Source organism: Oncorhynchus keta, chromosome 28, assembly GCF_023373465.1.
Source record: "Oncorhynchus keta strain PuntledgeMale-10-30-2019 chromosome 28, Oket_V2, whole genome shotgun sequence".
NCBI lineage: Eukaryota > Metazoa > Chordata > Actinopteri > Salmoniformes > Salmonidae > Oncorhynchus > Oncorhynchus keta.
In genome coordinates, this window is record NC_068448.1 from 5,682,085 (window position 1) to 5,706,581 (window position 24,497).

At 46.4% G+C, this 24,497-nt stretch overlaps 1 protein-coding gene and 1 long non-coding RNA gene across 5 annotated transcripts in view; one reads left to right on the top strand and one right to left on the bottom strand.

Annotated features, from left to right (window-relative positions):
* LOC118359423 (laminin subunit alpha-5-like) overlaps positions 1–24,497 on the top strand; it is a 301,123-nt gene that overhangs the window by 166,305 nt on the left and 110,321 nt on the right. Inside the window, 12 exon segments of the mRNA XM_052484170.1 lie at positions 803–956; positions 1,302–1,465; positions 1,670–1,778; positions 5,829–5,908; positions 9,489–9,648; positions 9,928–10,054; positions 10,508–10,527; positions 16,336–16,451; positions 17,033–17,244; positions 17,586–17,787; positions 19,886–20,030; positions 23,688–23,828. Coding sequence (XP_052340130.1) covers positions 803–956; positions 1,302–1,465; positions 1,670–1,778; positions 5,829–5,908; positions 9,489–9,648; positions 9,928–10,054; positions 10,508–10,527; positions 16,336–16,451; positions 17,033–17,244; positions 17,586–17,787; positions 19,886–20,030; positions 23,688–23,828 — 1,630 coding nt within the window.
* Positions 11,916–14,736, bottom strand: LOC127913119 (uncharacterized). 4 transcript variants are annotated; one of them, XR_008084773.1, is made up of 3 exons: positions 14,539–14,736; positions 13,909–13,956; positions 11,916–11,934 (listed from the first exon to the last, which is right to left on the bottom strand). It is a non-coding gene; the product is annotated as an uncharacterized LOC127913119 (long non-coding RNA). The 4 variants fall into 4 exon arrangements; XR_008084774.1 differs by lacking the exon at positions 11,916–11,934 and adding an exon at positions 12,581–12,599; XR_008084775.1 differs by lacking the exon at positions 11,916–11,934 and adding an exon at positions 12,746–12,764.

A 24,497-nucleotide genomic window follows, 5' to 3' on the forward strand; every position in this document is an offset into this window, starting at 1 on the left:
TCTACCCTCCTCTTCTTCCCCCTTCTCCTCTACCCTCCTCCTCTTCCTCCTCCTCTACCTTCCTCTTCCTCTACCCTCCTCCTCCTCTACCCTCCTCCACTTCTATCCTCCTCCTCTACCCTCCTCCTCTTCCACCTCCTCCTCTACCCTCCTCTTCTTCCCCCTCCTCCTCCTCCTCTTCCTCCTCCTCCTCTTCCTCCTCCTCTACCCTCCTCCTCTTCCTCCTCCTCTACCCTCCTCCTCTTCCCCGTCCTCTACCCTCCTCCTCTTCCCCCTCCTCCTCTTCCTCCTCCTCCTCTACCCTCCTCCTCTTCCCCCTCTTCTTTCACCTCCTTCCTCTTTCACCTCCTCCTCCTCTTCTACTTCTTCCACCTCCTCCTCTTCCTCTTCATCCTCTTCTTCATCTTCATCCTCTAACACCTCCTCCCCTTCATCCTCCTCCCCCCCCTTTGTCCATCTATTTGTCTGTTGCATTGGATGTTAATCACAAACCCCCTTGAAACGCATATTATTTTGGTACAATCTGTTTTCTAAAGGCTCAGTATTTCTGTTATATACTGTATTACAGCACTAGAATATAATTGAACTTGTCTCTCTGTGTCTCTCTGTGTCTCTCTGTGTCTCTCCCTGATAGCTGTCTGATCTATAACTACCTGTCTCTCTGTGTCTCTCTGTGTCTCTCCCTGATAGCTGTCTGATCTATAACTACCTGTCTCTCTGTGTCTCTCTGTGTCTCTCCCTGATAGCTGTCTGATCTATAACTACCTGTCTCTCTGTGTCTCTCTGTGTCTCTCCCTGATAGCTGTTTGCTCTACAAGTATCTGTCTCTGGATGGGTTCCCCTCCATCTCTGGTAACGATGCCAGCTGCCGGTTCGACAACCACCTGCCCAGAGCCTGTCACCAGGAGAGGATCACCCCTTTCCACCCGGACATGGCCGTCTGCAGTGGCAGCAATGTGAGTAGAGAAGGAGAGTTGTGTGTGTGTGTGTGTGTGTGTGTGTGTGTGTGTGTGTGTGTGTGTGTGTGTGTGTGTGTGTGGGTGTGGGTGTGTGTGTGATGGTGATGGTGTGTGTGTGTGTGGGTGATGGTGTATGTGTGTGTGTGTGTGTGTGTGTGTGTGTGTGTGTGTGTGTGTGTGTGTGTGTGGGTGTGGGTGTGTGTGATGGTGATGGTGTGTGTGTGGGTGATGGTGTATGTGTGTGATGGTGTGTGTGTGTGTGTGTGATGGTATGGATGAGTATGTTATAACTTTAAATGTAATGACTGAACACGGACTGAAATAGGGTCTCTCCTCTCTCAGCTAAATGTCCAGCTGCGTAGCCCTGTGCCCCGTCCCGGGGACTATGTTCTGGTGGTAGAATACGCCAGTGAGGAGGAAGCACCACAGACCATCTCTGTGTCCGTCAACACACCTGGCGGAAGGACACACCAGCACCACGTCACACTGCTGCCCTGCAAATACAGGTGTCTGTGTGTGTGTGTATGTTTTGTTTACAGCTGTTGCTGTCAATGAAAGAAGCTGGCTCCCATTGGTGTTTCATGAATGGATGTTATCTCTTCTCAATGTGTAGCCTGACCGATCATTCATCTCTCTCTCTCTCTCTCTCTCTCTCTCTCTCTCTCTCTCTCTCTCTCTCTCTCTCTCTCTCTCTCTCTCTGTGTGTGCAGTTTCCTGTGTCGGGTGGTGACCATCGATGAGATGAATCGCGTGGCTGTCTTTACTCTCCCTACTGATGCTGAGGTCCAACTGATCGCTGACAGAGCCAGCTTCCTCCTGGTAATATTGTTTATAGACGTGTTAGGTATATTTAGCAGACACTCTTATGCAGACTGGTTTACAGGAGCGGTGAAGGTTAAGTGCCTTGCTCAAGGGCACATTGACAGGTTTTTCAACTAGTCAGCTTCTGGATTCAAACCAGCGACCTTTCGGGTTACTGGCTCAACGCTCTCTAGCGCTAGGCTACCTGACGCTTTATCAACATGATGGGTTAAATGGGTTAAATGGGTTGATCATTGGGTTAAATGGGTTGATCATGGGTTAAATGGGTTGATCATTGGGTTAAATGGGTTAAATGGGTTGATCATGGGTTAAATGGGTTGATCATTGGGTTAAATGGGTTGATCATGGGTTAAATGGGTTGATCATTGGGTTAAATGGGTTAAATGGGTTGATCATGGGTTAAATGGGTTGATCATTGGGTTAAATGGGTTGATCATGGGTTAAATGGGTTGATCATTGGGTTAAATGGGTTGATCATTGGGTTAAATGGGTTGATCATTGGGTTAAATGGGTTGATCATGGGTTAAATGGGTTGATCATGGGTTAAATGGGTTGATCATTGGGTTAAATGGGTTGATCATGGGTTAAATGGGTTGATCGTTGGGTTAAATGGGTTGATCATGGGTTAAATGGGTTGATCCTGGGTTAAATGGGTTGATCATTGGGTTAAATGGGTTGATCGTTGGGTTAAATGGGTTGATCGTTGGGTTAAATGGGTTGATCGTTGGGTTAAATGGGTTGATTGTGGGTTAAATGGGTTGATCATTGGGTTAAATGGGTTGATCGTTGGGTTAAATGGGTTGATCGTTGGGTTAAATGGGTTGATCGTTGGGTTAAATGGGTTGATCATTGGGTTAAATGGGTTGATCATGGGTTAAATGGGTTGATCGTTGGGTTAAATGGGTTGATCGTTGGGTTAAATGGGTTGATCAAGGGTTAAATGGGTTGATCATGGGTTAAATGGGTTGATCAAGGGTTAAATGGGTTGATAATTGGGTTAAATGGGTTGATAATTGGGTTAAATGGGTTGATCATTGGGTTAAATGGGTTGATTGTGGGTTAAATGGGTTGATCATGGGTTGATCATGGGTTAAATGGGTTGATCGTTGGGTTGATCATTGGGTTAAATGGGTTGATCGTTGGGTTAAATGGGTTGAGCGTTGGGTTAAATGGGTTGATCATGGGTTAAATGGGTTGATCCTGGGTTAAATGGGTTGATCATTGGGTTAAATGGGTTGATCATTGGGTTAAATGGGTTGATCATTGGGTTAAATGGGTTGATCGTGGGTTAAATGGATTGATCATGGGTTACATGGGTTGATCATTGGGTTAAATGGGTTGATCATGGGTTAAATGGGTTGATCGTTGGGTTAAATGGGTTGATCGTTGGGTTAAATGGGTTGATCGTTGGGTTAAATGGGTTGATCATGGGTTAAATGGGTTGATCATTGGGTTAAATGGGTTGATCATGGGTTAAATGGGTTGATCATAGGGTTAAATGGGTTGATCATGGGTTAAATGGGTTGATCGTTGGGTTAAATGGGTTGATCGTTGGGTTAAATGGGTTGATCAAGGGTTAAATGGGTTGATCATGGGTTAAATGGGTTGATCATGGGTTAAATGGGTTGATCATTGGGTTAAATGGGTTGATCATGGGTTAAACACAGAGCAGTCGATGGTCAGCAGTGCTTGGTTTTTTAAATCATCTCTCTTTTCTCCTGAAATATGCTTTCATTCACTTACCTTCATGACTTTGAAAAAAAAATGATTGTAGGCCCATGCCTACACCAAACCAATGTTTTTAAACTAGTGGTGAGTAGTGAACACTTAATTTTTTAAATTTTTTTATTTAACCAGGTAGGCTAGTTGAGAACACCTTTATTTAACCAGGTAGGCTAGTTGAGAATACCTTTATTTAACCAGGTAGGCTAGTTGAGAACAAGTTCTCATTTGCAATTGCGACCTGGCCAAGATAAAGCAAAGCAGTTCAACCCATACAACAACACAGAGTTACACATGGAGTAAAACAAACATACAGTCAATAATACAGTAGAACAAAAGAAAACAAAAAGTCTATATACAGTGAGTGCAAATGAGGTAAGATAAGGAAATAAATAGGCCATGGTGGTGAAGTAATTACAATATAGCAACTAAACACTGGAATGGTAGAGTGGCAGAAGATGTACGTGCAAGTAGAGATACTGGGGTGCAAAGGAGCAAAATAAATAAATACAGTATGGGGACGAGGTAGGTAGATAGATGGGCTGTTTACAGATGGGCTATGTACAGGTGCAGTGATCTGTAAGCTGCTCTGACAGGTGGTGCTTAAAGCTAGTGAGGGAGATGTGAGTCTCCAGCTTCAGAGATTTTTACAATTCGTTCCAGTCATGGGCAGCAGAGAACTGGAAGGAAAGACGACCAAAGGAGGAATTGGCTTTGGGGATGACCAGTGAGATATACCTGCTGGAGCGCGTGCTACGAGTGGGTGCTGCTATGGTGACCAGTGAGCTGAAATAAGGCGGGGCTTTACCTAGCAGAGACTTGTATATAACCTGTAGCCAGTGGGTTTGGCGATGAGTATGAAGCGAGGGCCAGCCAACGAGAGCGTACAGGTCGCAGTGGTGGGTAGTGTATGGGGCTTTGGTGACAAAACGGATGGCACTGTGATAGACTACATCCAGTTTGTTGAGTAGAGTGTTCGAGGCTATTTTATAGATGACATCACCGAAGTCAAGGATCGGTAGGATGGTCAGTTTTACGAGGGTATGTTTGGCAGCATGAGTGAAGGATGCTTTGTTGCGTTATAGGAAGCCGATTCTAGATTTAATTTTGGATTAGAGATGCTTAATGTGAGTCTGGAAGGAGAGTTTACAGTCTAACCAGACACCCAGGTATTTGTAGTTGTCCACGTATTCTAAGTCAGAGCCGTCCAGAGTAGTGATGCTGGACGGGCGAGCAGGTGCGGGCAGCGATCGATTGAAAAGCATGCATTTAGTTTTACTTGCGTTTAAGAGCATGTGGAGGCCGCGGAAGGAGAGTTGTATGGCACTGAAGCTCGTCTGGAGGTTAGTTAACACAGTGTCCAAGGAAGGGCCAGAAGTATACAGAATGGTGTCGTCTGCGTAGAGGTGGATCAGAGAATCACCAGCAGCAAGAGCAACATCATTGATGTATACAGAAAAGAGAGTCGGCCCGAGAATTGAACCCTGTGGCACACCCATAGAGACTGTCAGAGGTCCAGACAACAGGCCCTCCGATTTGACACACTGAACTCTATCAGAGAAGTAGTTGGTAAACCAGGCGAGGCAATCATTTGAGAAACCAAGGCTGTCGAGTCTGCCACTAAGAATATTGTGATTGACAGAGTCGAAAGCCTTGGCCAGGTCGATGAATACGGCTGCACAGTAAATGTCTCTTATCGATGGCGGTTATGATGTCGTTTAGAACCTTGAGCGTGGCCGAGGTGCACCCATGACCAGCTCTGAAAACTTCAGGAGGAAGGAGAGATTATTGGGACGCAGCCATTGTTTGACCTTCAAATCATGTTTCAAAGGTGATCTTTATTGGTAGAGGCACCAGACAAGGCTGTCACCTTTCACCCTTTGGATTTGGGTCAGTTGAAGGTTCTATGCATCTGTTTTTTTAATCTCAATATCAAATCGTTTCTTGGAAGCAATTAATTGTTTTCAATTAAAATGGTAAAGAATAAACAAAAATAGCTTCTTAGCAAAGGGCAATTTGTCAAGCAAGAGTTTTACTAGGACTCTCTCAGAGTGGTCTGTGTGGGGAGGGGAAAACTGAAAATTTGCTGTCATTGACAAAGAGACGTGGAACTTTCTTTCTTATTGGTCTATTGACTAATTTAGCACATGGTGATGTCACCATGTAAGGCCGAAACGCCAACCCACCAAAACAGGCTCTTATACTAAAGGGGCATTTTCGCAATATTATTCCAACCTCATAGTGTGGAAATATGTATAAAACACAGGAAATCACATTTTTGACTGCACTGGGCCTTTAAGGAACCTTTGTTGATCTTTCTTCCAGCACAAAGTGTACCTGGTTCCTCGGGAGAAGTTCACTATGGAATACCTGACGCCTAAGGTCCACTGTATCTCACCTGACAGGTAAACAGACCAGACACCTTTACTATCACCTAGACTTACTGTAGGTCCACTGTATCTCACCTGACAGGTAACCAGACCAGATACCTTTACTATCACCTAGACTTACTGTAGATACACTGTATCTCACCTGACAGGTAACCAGACCAGACACCTTTACTATCACCTAGACTTACTGTAGATACACTGTATCTCACCTGACAGGTAAACAGACCAGACACCTTTACTATCACCTAGACTTACTGTAGATACACTGTATCCCACCTGACAGGTAACCAGACCAGACACCTTTACTATCACCTAGACTTACTGTAGATACACTGTATCCCACCTGACAGGTAACCAGACCAGGCACCTTTACTATCACCTAGACTTACTGTAGATACACTGTATCCCACCTAGACTTACTGTAGATACACTGTATCTCACCTGACAGGTAACCAGACCAGACACCTTTACTATCACCTAGACTTACTGTAGATACACTGTATCTCACCTGACAGGTAACCAGACCAGACACCTTTACTATCACCTAGACTTACTGTAGATACACTGTATCTCACCTGACAGGTAACCAGACCAGACACCTTTACTATCACCTAGACTTACTGTAGATACACTGTATCCCACCTGACAGGTAACCAGACCAGACACCTTTACTATCACCTAGACTTACTGTAGATACACTGTATCCCACCTGACAGGTAACCAGACCAGGCACCTTTACTATCACCTAGACTTACTGTAGATACACTGTATCCCACCTAGACTTACTGTAGATACACTGTATCTCACCTGACAGGTAACCAGACCAGACACCTTTACTATCACCTAGACTTACTGTAGATACACTGTATCTCACCTGACAGGTAACCAGACCAGACACCTTTACTATCACCTAGACTTACTGTAGATACACTGTATTTCACCTAGACTTACTGTAGGTACACTGTATCTCACCTGACAGGTAACCAGACCAGACACCTTTACTATCACCTAGACTTACTGTAGATACACTGTATCTCACCTGACAGGTAACCAGACCAGACACCTTTACTATCACCTAGACTTACTGTAGATACACTGTATCTCACCTGACAGGTAACCAGACCAGACACCTTTACTATCACCTAGACTACCTAGACTTACTGTAGATACACTGTATCTCACCTAGACTTACTGTAGATACACTGTATCTCACCTGACAGGTAACCAGACCAGACACCTTTACTATCACCTAGACTTACTGTAGATACACTGTATCTCACCTGACAGGTAACCAGACCAGACACCTTTACTATCACCTAGACTTACTGTAGATACACTGTATCTCACCTGACAGGTAACCAGACCAGACACCTTTACTATCACCTAGACTTACTGTAGATACACTGTATCTCACCTGACAGGTAACCAGACCAGACACCTTTACTATCACCTAGACTTACTGTAGATACACTGTATCCCACCTGACAGGTAACCAGACCAGACACCTTTACTATCACCTAGACTTACTGTAGATACACTGTATCCCACCTGACAGGTAACCAGACCAGACACCTTTACTATCACCTAGACTTACTGTAGATACACTGTATTTCACCTAGACTTACTGTAGATACACTGTATCTCACCTAGACTTACTGTCGATACACTGTATTTCACCTGACAGGTAACCAGACCAGACACCTTTACTATCACCTAGACTTACTGTAGATACACTGTATCCCACCTGACAGGTAAACAGACCAGGCACCTTTACTATCACCTAGACTTACTGTAGATACACTGTATCTCACCTAGACTTACTGTAGATACACTGTATCCCACCTGACAGGTAAACAGACCAGACACCTTTACTATCACCTAGACTTACTGTAGATACACTGTATTTCACCTAGACTTACTGTAGATACACTGTATTTCACCTAGACTTACTGTAGATACACTGTATCTCACCTAGACTTACTGTAGATACACTGTATCTCACCTGACAGGTAACCAGACCAGACACCTTTACTATCACCTAGACTTACTGTAGATACACTGTATCCCACCTGACAGGTAACCAGACCAGACACCTTTACTATCACCTAGACTTACTGTAGATACACTGTATCCCACCTGACAGGTAAACAGACCAGACACCTTTACTATCACCTAGACTTACTGTAGATACACTGTATCCCACCTGACAGGTAACCAGACCAGACACCTTTACTATCACCTAGACTTACTGTAGATACACTGTATCCCACCTGACAGGTAACCAGACCAGACACCTTTACTATCACCTAGACTTACTGTAGATACACTGTATCTCACCTGACAGGTAACCAGACCAGACACCTTTACTATCACCTAGACTTACTGTAGATACACTGTATCTCACCTGACAGGTAACCAGACCAGACACCTTTACTATCACCTAGACTTACTGTAGATACACTGTATCCCACCTGACAGGTAACCAGACCAGACACCTTTACTATCACCTAGACTTACTGTAGATACACTGTATCCCACCTGACAGGTAACCAGACCAGACACCTTTACTATCACCTAGACTTACTGTAGATACACTGTATCTCACCTGACAGGTAACCAGACCAGACACTTTACTATCACCTAGACTTAGGTAGATACACTGTATCCCAGACAGGTAAACTAGACCAGACACCTTTACTATCACCTAGACTTACTGTAGATACACTGTATCCCACCTGACAGGTAACCAGACCAGACACCTTTACTATCACCTAGACTTACTGTAGATACACTGTATCCCACCTAGACTTACTGTAGATACACTGTGTCTCACCTGACAGGTAACCAGACCAGACACCTTTACTATCACCTAGACTTACTGTAGATACACAGTATCTCACCTGACAGGTAACCAGACCAGACACCTTTACTATCACCTAGACTTACTGTAGATACACTGTATCTCACCTAGACTTACTGTAGATACACTGTATCTCACCTAGACTTACTGTAGATACACTGTATCTCACATTCTCCACTTCTATATTCCCCTTTCCTCCTCCTCCTTTCCCCTCCTCTCCTCGCCCTCTACCCTCTCCTCCCCCCTCCCTCCTCTCCCTCTACCCTCTCTTCTTCCTCTAACATTTCCCTCCCTCCCACCCTCTCCCCTCCTCTCCTCTTCCTCTACACTCTTCCCTCCCTCCTACCCTCTCCCCGCTTCTCCCTCTACCCCCTCCCCTCCTCTCCCTCTACCCCCTCCTCCCTCTCCCTCCTACCCCTCCCTCCTCTCCTCTCCCTCTACCCTCTCCCCCTCCTCTCCTCTCCCCTCTACCCTCTCCCCCTCCCTCTCCCTCCCCCTCCTCTCCCTCTCCCCTCCCTCCCTCCTCTCCCTCTACCCCTCCCCTCCTCTCCTCTCCCTCTACCCTCTCCCCTCCTCTCCTCTTCCTCTACCCCCTCCTCTCCTCTCCTCTCCCTCTCCCTCCTCTCCCCTTCCTCTCCCCTCTCCTCTCCCTCTACCCTCTCCCCTCCTCTCCTCTTCCTCTACCCTCTCCTTTCCCTTCTTCTTCCACTCCCTCCTCTATTTCTCCCTCCCCAGTTCGTCCTGTATCGCGTCGAGGTTCCAGACCCCGTCTGATTCGCTGGTGTTGAAGGAAGGTCAAGGGTTATCGGTCCAGGAGCCCCCCCTAGAGCCGGCAGGAGCCCGTCCTCCCACCGCGGCGGATAACGTGGAACACTTCCGCCTTGATAACAGCCAGGTGCCTCTTCATATATATTTTATTTTGTCGTCATTTTACTCTGCTACCTGGTCTAGGACATTTTATTTGGGAACCTCTTTCTGAAGAGAGAGCTGACTTTAGGTGTTCATTTATTATCAAAAAGCAACAACTCATTTCTTATATCGCCAAGCTTTCTAGATCTCCCTTCATAGTCAGTCCCCACAGATTGATAACATATTCTGAAAGTCACATACTTCTCGTTTTCTGCCAAATAATGACTTCAGGGATCCATGGATTCTGTCTCTTCTTGTACTCCAGAATGCAGCAGTGTATTCTGGCCGTGTCCATACTCTGGGTCGATATGTGTTCATCCTCCACTACCACCAGCCCCTCCACCCCACCTACCCTGTCCAGGTCTTCATCAACGGGGGACGCATCTGGCAGGGTGAGCCCCCTAACCCACACCAATCTGTCGATCGTGATCTACTGGTCAATCTTCAAGGCATTCCTAGTCAATCATTTATGTATAAAAGGCAACGATAAAGCCATGCCTCGTTTTAGGTCCTTCAAATGCTCAGTAGCAGAATACTTTTAGGACTTTCATGAGCAAAACACAGGAACCAAGTGCGGAGACTGAAAAATCAGTTGAATCTTTTGACAGTTGAATCTTTTGACAGTTGAATCTTTTGACAGTTTAATCTTTTGGCAGTTGAATCTTTTGGCAGTTGAATCTTTTGGCCGTTGAATCTTTTGACAGTTGAATCTTTTGGCAGTTGAATCTTTTGACAGTTGAATCTTTTGGCAGTTGAATCTTTTGACAGTTGAATCTTTTGACAGTTGAATCTTTTGACAGTTGTATTCTCTTTGTGATTGTGAATGATCATCATTCCTCTTCCAGGCCATGCCAACGCCTCCTTCTGAATATTTTGGAATTCTGATCTCCGAGAACCAGATCATTCTGGCACGGTTGAGATCTTCCTGACTGTCCAGGTCCCCGATGGCAAAACATGGCTGGTGAGTTCCAGGAAGACTGGGCCAATGACATACTTTGGGCAGTGGTCTAAGACACTGCATCTCATGAATCCAGGCTGTATCATATCCGGCCGTTTGGGATCCCAGGGTTGCACAATGGCCCAGGTTTGGCCGGGGTAGGCTGTCATTGTTGAATTTGTTCTTAACTGACTTGCCTAGTTATATAAATGTTGACATACACATATCCTGTGTTTCTAGCTCAGCTCTCACACCAAACCTCACCTTGTCACACCAAACCTCTTTTGTCTCTCACACCAAACCTCACCTTGTTTCACACCAAACCTCACCTTGTCTTCACACCAAACCTCACATTGTCTCACACCAAACCTCACCTTGTTTCACACCAAACTCACATTGTCTCTCACACCAAACCTCACCTTGTCTTCACACCAAATCTTGTTTCACACAAACCTCACCTTGTCTCTCACACCAAACCTCACCTTGTTTCACACCAAACCTCACCTTGTCTCTCACACCAAACCTCACATTGTCTCACACCAAACCTCACATTGTCTCTCACACCAAACCTCATTGTCTCTCACACCAAACCTCACATTGTCTCTCACACCAGGCTCACCTTGTCCACACGCCAAACCTCACCTTGTCCCTCACCTTGGTTCACACCAAATGGTTGTCCTCACAGCAAACCTTCTGTCTCTCCGACATTGACACCAAATCACCTTGTCTCACACCAAACCTCACTTGTCTCTCACACCAAAACTTGTCTCTCACACCAAACCTCACCTTGTCTTCCTCACTTGTCCAGGTCTCTCACCCAAACCTCACCTTGGCAAAACCTCACATTGTCTCTCACACCAAACCTCACCTTGTCTCTCACACCAAACTCACATTGTCTCTCACACCAAACCTCACCTTGTCTCTCACACCAAACCTCACCTTGTCTCTCACCAAACCTCACCTTGTCTCTCACACCAAACCTCACCTTGTCTCTCACACAAACTCACCTTGTCTCTCACAGTGGCTCACCTTGTCTCTCACACCAAACCTCACATTGCATCTCACCTTGTCTCACAGAGGCTCACATTGCAAACCTCCCTTGTTCGACACCAAAGGCTTGTCTATCACCAAACCTCACCTTGTCTCTCATCCCAAACCTCACATTGTCTCTCACACCAAACCTCACATTGTCTCTCACACCAAACCTTTGTCGGGGTAGGCCAAACCTCATTGTCTCTACACCAAACCTTTGTCTCTCACACCAAACTCACTTGCCTCACATTGTTCACACCAAACCTCATCACACCAAACCTCACCTTGTCTCTCACACCAAACCTCACATTGTCTCTCACACCAAACCTCACCTTGTCTCTCACACCAAACCTCACCTTGTCTCTCACACCAAACCTCACCTTGTCTCTCACACCAAACCTCACCTTGTCTCTCACACCAAACCTCACCTTGTCTCTCACACCAAACCTCACCTTGTCTCTCACACCAAACCTCACCTTGTCTCTCACACCAAACCTCACCTTGTCTCTCACACCAAACCTCACCTTGTCTCTCACACCAAACCTCACATTGTCTCTCACACCAAACCTCACCTTGTCTCTCACACCAAACCTCAACCTCACCTTGTCTCTCACACCAAACCTCACCTTGTCTCTCACACCAAACCTCACCTTTGTCTCTCACACCAAACCTCACCTTGTCTCTCACACCAAACCTCACCTTGTCTCTCACACCAAACCTCACCTTGTCTCTCACACCAAACCTCACCTTGTCTCTCACACCAAACCTCACCTTGTCTCTCACACCAAACCTCACCTTGTCTCACACCAAACCTCTCACACCAAACCTCACCTTGTCTCTCACACCAAACCTCACCTTGTCTCACACCAAACCTCACCTTGTCTCTCACACCAAACCTCACATTGTCTCTCACACCAAACCTCACATTGTCTCTCACACCAAACCTCACCTTGTCTCTCACACCAAACCTCACATTGTCTCTCACACCAAACCTCACCTTGTCCTCACCAAACCTCACCTTGTCTCTCACACCAAACCTCACCTTGTCTCTCACACCAAACCTCACCTTGTCTCTCACACCAAACCTCACCTTGTCTCTCACACCAAACCTCACCTTGTCTCTCACACCAAACCTCACATTGTCTCTCACACCAAACCTCACCTTGTCTCTCTCACCAAACCTCACCTTGTCTCTCACACCAAACCTCACCTTGTCTCTCACACCAAACCTCACCTTGTCTCTCACACCAAACCTCACCTTGTCTCTCACACCAAACCTCACCTTGTCTCTCACACCAAACCTCACCTTGTCTCTCACACCAAACCTCACCTTGTCTCTCACACCAAACCTCACCTTGTCTCTCACACCAAACCTCACCTTGTCTCTCACACCAAACCTCACCTTGTCTCTCACACCAAACCTCACCTTGTCTCTCACACCAAACCTCACCTTGTCTCTCACACCAAACCTCACCTTGTCTCTCACACCAAACCTCACCTTGTCTCTCACACCAAACCTCACATTGTCTCTCACATCAAACCTCAAATTGTCTCTCACCAAACCTCACCCAAACCTCACCTTGTCTCTCACACCAAACCTTGTCTCTCACACCAAACCTCACCTTGTCTCTCACACCAAACCTCACCTCAAACCTCACATTGTCTCTCACACCAAAACTCACCTTGTCTTCACACCAAACCTCACACTGCAAACTCACTTGTCTCTCACACCAAACCTCAATTGTCTCTCACACCAAACCTCATTGTCTCTCACCAAACCTCACCTTGTCTCTCACACCAAACCTCACCTTTCTCAACCAAACCTACCTTGTCTCTCACACCAAACTCACCTTGTTTCTCATTACCAAACCTCACCTTGTCTCTCACACCAAACCTCACATTGTCTCTCACACCAAACCTCACTTGTCTCTCACACCAAACCTCACCTTGTCTCTCACACCAAACCTCACCTTGTCTCTCACACCAAACCTCTTGTCTATACACCAAACCTCACCTTGTCTCTCACACCAAAACCTTGTCTCTCACACCAAACCTCACCTTGTCTCTCACACCAAACCTCACCTTGTCTCTCACACCAAACCTCACCTTGAATCACACCAAACCTCACCTTGTCTCTCACACCAAACCTCACCTTGTCTATATGACCAAACCTCACCTTGTCTCTCACACCAAATCTTGTCTCTCACACCAAACCTCACCTTGTCTCTCACACCAAACCTCAACTCTACACCAAACCTCATTGTCTCTCACACAAACCTCACATTGTCTCTCACACCAAACCTCACATTGTCTCTCACACCAAACCTCACATTGTCTCTCACACCAAACCTCACCTTGTCTCTCACACCAAACCTCACCTTGTCTCTCACACCAAACCTCACCTTGTCTCTCACCAAACCTCACCTTGTCTCTCACACCAAACCTCACATTGTCTCTCACACCAAACCTCACATTGTCTCTCACACCAAACCTCACCTTGTCTCTACACCAAACCTATTGAATCTCACACCAAACCTCACATTGTCTCTCACACCAAACCTCACCTTGTCTCTACACCAAACCTCACCTTGTCTATACATAAACCTCACCTTGTCTCTAAACCTCACCTTGTCTCTCACACCAAACCTCACCTTGTCTCTCACATATAACCTCACCTTGTCTCTCACACCAAATCACCTTGTCTCTACACAAACCTCACCTTGTCTCTCACATAAACCTCACCTTGTCTCTCACACCAAACCTAACTATATAATACTTGTCTCTCACACCAAACCTCACCTTGTCTCTCACACCAAACCTCACCTTGTCTCTCACACCAAACCTCACCTTGTCTCTCACACCAAACCTCACATTGTCTCTCACACCAAACCTCACATATAACCAAACCTCACATTGTCTCTCACACCAAACCTCACCTTGTCTCTCACACCAAACCTCACCTTGTCTCTCACACCAAACCTCACCTTGTCTCTCACACCAAACCTCACCTTGTCTCTCACACCAAACCTCACCTTGTCTCTCACACCAAACCTCACCTTGTCTCTCACACCAAACCTCACCTTGTCTCTCACACCAAACCTCACATTGTCTCTCACACCAAACCTCACCTTGTCTCTCACACCAAACCTCATCTTGTCTCTCACACCAAACCTCACCTGGTCTCTCACACCAAACCTCACCTTGTCACAGTAAGAAATAAACTACACTACTACTTGTAACGGCTGTCTACTACTGCAGAACTCTGGATTAAAAAACAAAAATTATACATTTCTAATTTATACCTGTTACTTATGTTTCTATTAGGACTAAGTTCTGGTGGTGAACAACCTATGGAATCTATATAACCTATACAATCTATAGAACCTATAGAATCTATACAGTCTATAGAATCTATAGAATCTATATAACCTATGGAATATATATGACCAATAAAACCTATACAATCTATATAGCCTCTGGAATCTATAGAACCTATATAATCTATATAACCTTTGGAATCTACAGAACCAATTTAATCTATATAACCTATAGAATCTATAGAACATATAGAATCTATATAACCTATGGAATATATATAACCTATATAATAAATACAGTCTGTAGAATCTATAGAATCTATATAACCTATGGAATATATACAACCTATATAATAAATACAGTCTGTAGAATCTATAGAATCTATATAACCTATGGAAATTACAGAACCAATTTAATTTATATAACCTATAGAATCTATACAACCTATGTATATATGACCTATAGAATCTATACATCCAATAGAATTTATACAACCTATGGAATATATTACCTATAGAATAAATACTAACTATAGAATATATACAACCTATACAACCTATGGAGTCTATATAACCTATGGAGTCTATATAACCTATGGAGTCTATATAACCTATGGAATCTATACAACCTATGGAACCTATACATCCGATAGAATCTATATAACCTATGGAATCTATACAACCTATGGAATCTATACAACCTATGGAATCTATACATCCGATAGAATCTATACAACCTATGGAATATATAGATCCTATAGAATCTATACAACCAATAGAATATATACAACCTATGGAGTCTATATAACCTATGGAATCTATACAACCTATAGAACCTATATAATCTATACAACCTATGGAATCTATATAACCTATAACCTATGGAATCTATATAACCTATAGAATCTATATAACCTATAGAATCTATACAACCTGTAGAATCTATATAACCTATGGAATATATACAAGCTATGGAATCTATATAACCTATAGAATCTATATAACCTATGGAATATATACAAGCTATGAAATCTATATAACCTATAGAATCTATACAAGCTATGGAATCTATACAACTCATAGAATCTATACAACCTATAGAATCTATACAACCTATAGAATCTATATAACCTATAGAATCTATATAACCTATAGAATCTATACAAGCTATGGAATCTATAAAACTCATAGAATCTATACAACCTATAGAATCTATACAACCTATAGAATCTATATAACCTATAGAATCTATACAACCTATAGAATCTATACAACCTATAGAATCTATATAACCTATAGAATCTATATAACCTATAGAATCTATATAACCTATAGAATCCATATAGCCTATAGAAGCTATATAACCTACCATCATTGTGTGTGTCAGGACTATGTTCTGGTGGTACCAGAGAGCAGCTACAGCTACAGTTATCTGTCTGAAGAACCTCTGGACAAATCATATGACTTCATCAGCAACTGTGGACAGAACAGCTTCTACATCAAGTGAGTTTACTGTACAGCATTTCTGTGTCTGTATTGATGTTGTTAAAAGCTAATACAAGTGACAGTAGTTGTTGCTAAACAGCTGAACAGATATACTTGCTCAAATTGAATTTCAGTACCCAGAACCAAATCTCACCCGGTCAGTAGCTGGACAGCTAATCGTCTGTCACTAGAGACTCACTAGAGACTCACTAGAGACTCACTAGACATTCACTAGAGACTCACTAGAGACTTACTAGAGACTCACTAGAGACTCACTAGACATTCACTAGAGACTCACTAGAGACTTACTAGAGACTCGCTGGAGACTCACTAGAGACTCACTAGAGACTTACTAGAGACTCACTAGAGACTCACTATAATCTCACTAGAACCTCACTAGAGGCTCACTAGAGACTCACTAGAGACTCACTAGAGATTCACTAGTGACTCACTAGAGACTCACTAGAGATTCACCAGAGACTCACTAGAGATTCACTAGTGACTCACTAGAGACTCACTAGAAACTCACTGAAGTGTGAATAACCTCTCCTCCCATGTTCCTTTGTCCCCCCTCTCTCTCCACCCTCCACCCTCTCCAGTCCTGCCACAGCCTCTCCATTCTGTCGTGGTTCAGCCATCTCTCTCTCTGCGTTCTTCAACAACGGTGCCTTGCCCTGCGGGTGCCATGAGGTGGGCGCGGACAGCGATACCTGTCAACCCTTCGGTGGGCAGTGCCAGTGCAGACCGAACGTCATCGGCAGGGACTGCTCACAGTGTGCCACGGGCTACTGGGGGTTCCCCAACTGTAGAGGTGAGTCACTACACAGGGCCTGGCTGAATGTCGTTTAGTTTAATGTCTAGGAGGAGGGAGAAGGGATGGAGGAGGAGGGAGGAGGGAGGAAGGATGGGGGAGAAGTGAGGAGGGATGGAGGGAGCGGTGTTGAGGGAGGAGTGATGGGGGATGGTGAGGAGGGGGGTGGGATGAGGGATGAGGGAGGTGGGATGGGTTTGAGGAGGAGGGAGAACTGAATATGCTTATTGTACTGTATGTCCTTGTATTCATTCACTTCTACACCACACTAACTCTCCTCTCCTCTCCTCTCCTCTCCTCTCCTCTCCTCTCCTCTCCCTCTCCTCTCCTCTCCCCTGCAGCGTGTCAGTGTGGTACACGGCTGTGTGAGCCGGTGACTGGAGACTGTATCTGCCCACCGAGGACCCTGCTCCCAGAGTGTATCCAGTGTGAGCCCCAGACGTTCGGCTGTCATCCTCTGGTCGGCTGTGAGGTCTGCAACTGTTCCCGTCCTGGGGTCACCACCCCCGACGTCAGCTGTGACACCGATAGTGGACAGTGCAGGTAAAACCAACTAAAGTACCTGTGGCCAACTGGGTTCTAGCGGCGGGGTTCTAGCGGCGGGGTTCTAGGGGTGGAGTTCTAGTGGCGGGATTCTAGAGGCGGGGTTCTAGAGACATTGATACATCTGGCCTGCTCAACTCTTAAACGGAGACATCTGACCTGCTCAACTCTTAAACGGAGACATCTGGCCTGCTCAACTCTTAAACGGAGACATCTGGCCTGCTCAACTCTTAAACGGAGACATCTGGCCTGCTCAACTCTTAAACGGAGACATCTGGCCTGCTCAACTCTTAAACGGAGACATCTGGCCTGCTCAACTCTTAAACGGAGACATCGGTACATCTTTGGGTGCTGTAACCTAGGAGTTATAAAGATTGAATGAAAAGACATTCAGTACTCCTATAGGTCAGGAGGACTGAGGACAAGGCATCAGATGAGCCTCTTGAACTCTCCCTTTCCTCCCCTCTCCTCCCCTCTCCTTTCCTCCCCTCTCCTCCCCTCTCTTCCCCTCCCTCTCCTCCCCTCTCCTCCCCTCTCCTTTCCTCCCTCTCATCTTCCTCCCCTCCCTCCTCCTCCCCTCTCTTCCCCTCCCCTCCCTCTCCCCTCTCTTCCCCTCCTCTCCATCCCCTCTCCCCTCCCCTCTCCTCCTCTCCTCCTCCCCTCTCATCTCTCCCTTTCCCCTCCCTCTCCTCCCCTCCCCCCTTCCCCTCCCCTCTCTTCCCCTCCTCTCCTCCTCTCCTTTCCTCTGTGAGCATCCTGATATAAAGACATTCTGCATGTCAAATTGTTCAGCTCCGTTCCCAATCTCAGCAGGAATGTGTGTGTTGCCATGACAGGGGTGTCTGTAAAGCATCTCTCTATAGCTGTGTAGCTGTAGGCCTTATATCAGCCTGCTGCCTGGAGCACTGACACCTGGCACTGATACACACACCCAAACAGACGCATGCACACACACACACCCAAACAGACGCATGCACACGCACACAAACAGACATGCACACCCACCCAAACAGACGCACACACACACACACACACACACACACACACACACAACACACACAACACACACAACACACACAACACACACAACACACACAACACACACAACACACACAACACACACAACACACACAACACACACACACACACACATTTGGAGTGATTATTGTCTTTGGAGAAACTCTGCAATCAATCAAAGTGAGAATCATCATAACAAATTTTTTTATTTAACCAGGCAAGTCAGTTAAGAACAAATTCTTATTTTCAATGACGGCCTAGGAACAGTGGGCAGAACGACAGATTTTGTACCTTGTCAGCTCGGGGATTTGAACTTGCAACCTTTCGGTTACTAGTCCAATGCTCTAACCACTAGGCTACCCTGCCGCCCGTCTACTGTCGTTCATAATGCATATTCTCTCTGTACTGTGATGTCATCTACTGACTGACTGGTTCATAATGAATATTCTCTCTGTACTGTGATGTCATCTACTGACTGACTGGTTCATAATGAATATTCTCTCTGTACTGTGATGTCATCTACTGACTGACTGGTTCATAATGCATATTCTCTCTGTACTGTGACGTCATCTAATAATACTGACTGACAGGTTCATCATGAATATTATCTCTGTACTGTGATGTCATCTACTGACTGACTGGTTCATCATGAATATTATCTCTGTACTGTACTGTGATGTCATCTACTGACTGACTGGTTCATAATGAATATGCTCTCTGTTCTGTGATGTCATCTACTGACAAACTGGTTCATAATGCATATTCTCTCTGTACTGTGATGTCATCTACTGACTGACTGACTGGTTCATCATGAATATTCTCTCTGTACTGTGATGTCATCTACTGACTGACTGACTGGTTCATCATGAATATTCTCTCTGTACTGTGATGTCATCTACTGACTGACTGGTTCATAATGAATATTCTCTCTCCACTGTGATGTCATCTACTGACTGACTGGTTCATAATGAATATTCTCTCTGCACTGTGATGTCATCTACTGACTGACTGGTTCATAATGAATATTCTCTCTGTACTGTGATGTCATCTACTGACTGACTGGTTTGTTTTCGTCTTTCAGATGCAAGAACAACATCATTGGTCGTCAGTGTGATCGCTGCACCCATGGTTTCTATGGTTACCCCAACTGTAGGCCATGTGACTGCAACGACGCGGGGACAGAGGAGGAAGTGTGTGACTCTTACACGGGACGATGCCTCTGCAAGGTCAGACCTCCTGTCTGTGTCCATACTCCCTCCTGTCTGTGTCCCTACTCCCTACTGTCTGTGTCCCTACTCCCTACTGTCTGTGTCCATACTCCCTCCTGTCTGTGTCCCTACTCCCTACTGTCTGTGTCCCTACTCCCTACTGTCTGTGTCCCTACTGTCTGTGTCCCTACTGTCTGTGTCCCTACTGTCTGTGTCCCTACTCCCTACTGTCTGTGTCCATACTCCCTCCTGTCTGTGTCCATACTCCCTACTGTCTGTGTCCCTACTCCCTCCTGTCTGTGTCCCTACTCCCTACTGTCTGTGTCCCTACTGTCTGTGTCCCTACTGTCTGTGTCCCTACTGTCTGTGTCCCTACTCCCTACTGTCTGTGTCCATACTCCCTACTGTCTGTGTCCCTACTCCCTACTGTCTGTGTGAACTCTACCCTACTGTCTGTGTCCCTACTCCCTACTGTCTGTGTCCCTACTCCCTACTGTCTGTGTCCATACTCCCTACTGTCTGTGTCCATACTCCCTACTGTCTGTGTCCATACTCCCTACTGTCTGTGTCCCTACTCTGTGTCCATACTCCCTACTGTCTGTGTCCATACTCCCTACTGTCTGTGTCCCTACTCTGTGTCCATACTCCCTACGGTCTGTGTCCATACTCCCTACTGTCTGTGTCCACACTCCCTCCTGTCTGTGTCCATACTCCCTACTGTCTGTGTCCATACTCCCTCCTGTCTGTGTCCCTACTATGTGTCCCTACTCTGTGTCCATACTCCCTCCTGTCTGTGTCCCTACTCCCTACTGTCTGTGTCCATACTCCCTACTGTCTGTGTCCATACTCCCTCCTGTCTGTGTCCCTACTCCCTACTGTCTGTGTCCATACTCCCTACTGTCTGTGTCCATACTCCCTACTGTCTGTGTCCCTACTCTGTGTCCATACTCCCTACTGTCTGTGTCCATACTCCCTACTGTCTGTGTCCCTACTCCCTACTGTCTGTGTCCATACTCCCTACTGTCTGTGTCCCTACTCTGTGTCCATACTCCCTACTGTCTGTGTCCATACTCCCTACTGTCTGTGTCCCTACTCCCTACTGTCTGTGTCCCTACTCCCTACTGTCTGTGTCCATACTCCCTACTGTCTGTGTCCCTACTTCCTACTGTCCGTGTCCCTACTTCCTACTGTCCGTGTCCCTACTCTGTGTCCCTACTCTGTGTCCCTACTGTCTGTGTCCATACTCCCTACTGTCTGTGTCCCTACTGTCTGTGTCCCTACTTCCTACTGTCCGTGTCCCTACTCTGTGTCCCTACTCTGTGTCCCTACTCTGTGTCCCTACTGTCTGTGTCCATACTCCCTACTGTCTGTGTCCCTACTCCCTACTGTCTGTGTCCCAACTGTGTGTCCATACTCCCTACTGTCTGTGTCCCAACTGTGTGTCCATACTCCCTACTACCTGTGGCCCTACTCCCTACTGTCTGTGTCCCTACTCCCTACTGTCTGTGTCCCAACTGTGTGTCCATACTCCCTACTGTCTGTCTGAACTCTACCCTACTGTCTGTGTCCCGACTCCCTACTGTCTGTGTCCATACTCCCTACTGTCTGTGTCCATACTCCCTACGGTCTGTGTCCATACTCCCTACTGTCTGTGTCCCTACTCCCTCCTGTCTGTGTCCCTACTCCCTACTGTCTGTGTCCCTACTCCCTACTGTCTGTGTCCCTACTCCCTACTGTCTGTGTCCATACTCCCTACTGTCTGTGTCCCTACTCCCTACTGTCTGTGTCCACACTCCCTACTGTCTGTGTCCATACTCCCTACTGTCTGTGTGAACTCCACCCTACTGTCTGTGTGAACTCCACCCTCCTGTATGTGTGAACTCCACCCTACTGTCTGTGTGAACTCCACCCTACTGTCTGTGTGAACTCCACCCTACCGTCTGTGTGAACTCCACCCTACTGTCTGTGTGAACTCCACCCTACTGTCTGTGTGAACTCCACCCTACTGTCTGTGTGAACTCCACCCTCCTGTCTGTGTGAACTCCACCCTACTGTCTGTGTGAACTCCACCCTCCTGTCTGTGTGAACTCCACCCTACTGTCTGTGTGAACTCCACCCTCCTGTATGTGTGAACTCCACTCTACTGTCTGTGTGAACTCCACCCTCCTGTCTGTGTGAACTCCACCCTCCTGTCTGTGTGAACTCCACCCTACTGTCTGTGTGAACTCCACCCTACCGTCTGTGTGAACTCCACCCTACTGTCTGTGTGAACTCCACCCTCCTGTCTGTGTGAACTCCACCCTACTGTCTGTGTGAACTCCAGCCTCCTGTCTGTGTGAACTCCACCCTACTGTCTGTGTGAACTCCACCCTACTGTCTGTGTGAACTCCACCCTCCTGTCTGTGTGAACTCCACCCTACTGTCTGTGTGAACTCCACCCTCCTGTCTGTGTGAACTCCACCCTCCTGTCTGTGTGAACTCCACCCTACTGTCTGTGTGAACTCCACCCTACCGTCTGTGTGAACTCCACCCTACTGTCTGTGTGAACTCCACCCTCCTGTCTGTGTGAACTCCACCCTACTGTCTGTGTGAACTCCAGCCTCCTGTCTGTGTGAACTCCACCCTCCTGTCTGTCTGTGTGAACTCCACCCAACTGTCTGTGTGAACTCCACCCTACTGTCTGTGTGAACTCCACCCAACTGTCTGTGTGAACTCCACCCTCCTGTCCTCCTGTCTGTGTGAACTCCACCCTACTGTCTGTGTGAACTCCACCCTCCTGTCTGTGTGAACTCCACCCTACTGTCTGTGTGAACTCCACCCAACTGTCTGTGTGAACTCCACCCTCCTGTCTGTGTGAACTCCACCCTACTGTCTGTGTGAACTCCACCCAACTGTCTGTGTGAACTCCACCCTCCTGTCTGTGTGAACTCCACCCTCCTGTCTGTGTGAACTCCACCCTACTGTCTGTGTGAACTCCACCCTACTGTCTGTGTGAACTCCACCCTACTGTCTGTGTGAACTCCACCCTACTGTCTGTGTGAACTCCACCCTACTGTCTGTGTGAACTCCACCCAACTGTCTGTGTGAACTCCACCCTCCTGTCTGTGTGAACTCCACCCTACTGTCTGTGTGAACTCCACCCAACTGTCTGTGTGAACTCCACCCTCCTGTCTGTGTGAACTCCACCCTCCTGTCTGTGTGAACTCCACCCTACTGTCTGTGTGAACTCCACCCTACTGTCTGTGTGAACTCCACCCTACTGTCTGTGTGAACTCCACCCTACTGTCTGTGTGAACTCCACCCTACCGTCTGTGTGAACTCCACCCTACTGTCTGTGTGAACTCCACCCTACTGTCTGTGTGAACTCCACCCTACTGTCTGTGTGAACTCCACCCTACTGTCTGTGTGAACTCCACCCTACTGTCTGTGTGAAATTTACTTTAATGTCAATGTAAAATGTATTTCCTCTCTCTGCTCCATAACATAATGAATCTTTTTTTTTTTTAAAGGCTGGCCATTTCTTTTTCTGTGCCCGTAGATTGGTATTTAGAGGCAGATTAAGTTATTTCATTTTTGATGGTCCTTCGAAGTTGGATATGTTCAACCAGGGAGCAGATCCTCACCAGGACGTTATCGGCCAAGGAGAAGACTTTCTCACTTTCCTTTTTTTTTCAGGAGAATGTCCAGGATGGTCGTTGTGACCAGTGCAGAGTGGATACCTTCCACCTTGACCCCACCAACCCTAAAGGCTGCACTTCCTGTTTCTGTTTCGGAGCCACCAACCGCTGTCGCAGCTCAGAGAAACGACGGACTGAGGTAGAGGACAGTACAGCACACAGGGATTGGGTACGAACTGAGGTAGAGGACAGTACAGCACACAGGGATTGGGTACGAACTGAGGTAGAGGACAGTACAGCACACAGGGATTGGGTACGAACTGAGGTAGAGGGACAGTACAGCACACAGGGATTGGGACGAACTGAGGTAGAGGACAGTACAGCACACAGGGATTGGATACGAACTGAGGTAGAGGACAGTACAGCACACAGGGGGATTGGACAGTACAGCACACAGGGATTGGATACGAACTGAGGTAGAGGACAGTACAGCACACAGGGATTGGATACGAACTGAGGTAGAGGACAGTACAGCACACAGGGATTGGGTACGAACTGAGGTAGAGGACAGTACAGCACACAGGGATTGGGTACGAACTGAGGTAGAGGACAGTACAGCACACAGGGATTGGGTACGAACTGAGGTAGAGGACAGTACAGCACACAGGGATTGGGTACGAACCGAGGTAGAAGGACAGCAGACACGGGGTTATGCTTATAGTTTGTGTGTTTGCTCAACAGATCCATATTTTGCCCATCAGGAGATGTGCTACGAACACAATTTAGCATGTTTTGAATCAAAGCTGTGTGGTTTAAGTAAAAATTGTTCATACATATTAACATTACTATGTTTTGTAATATATAATCT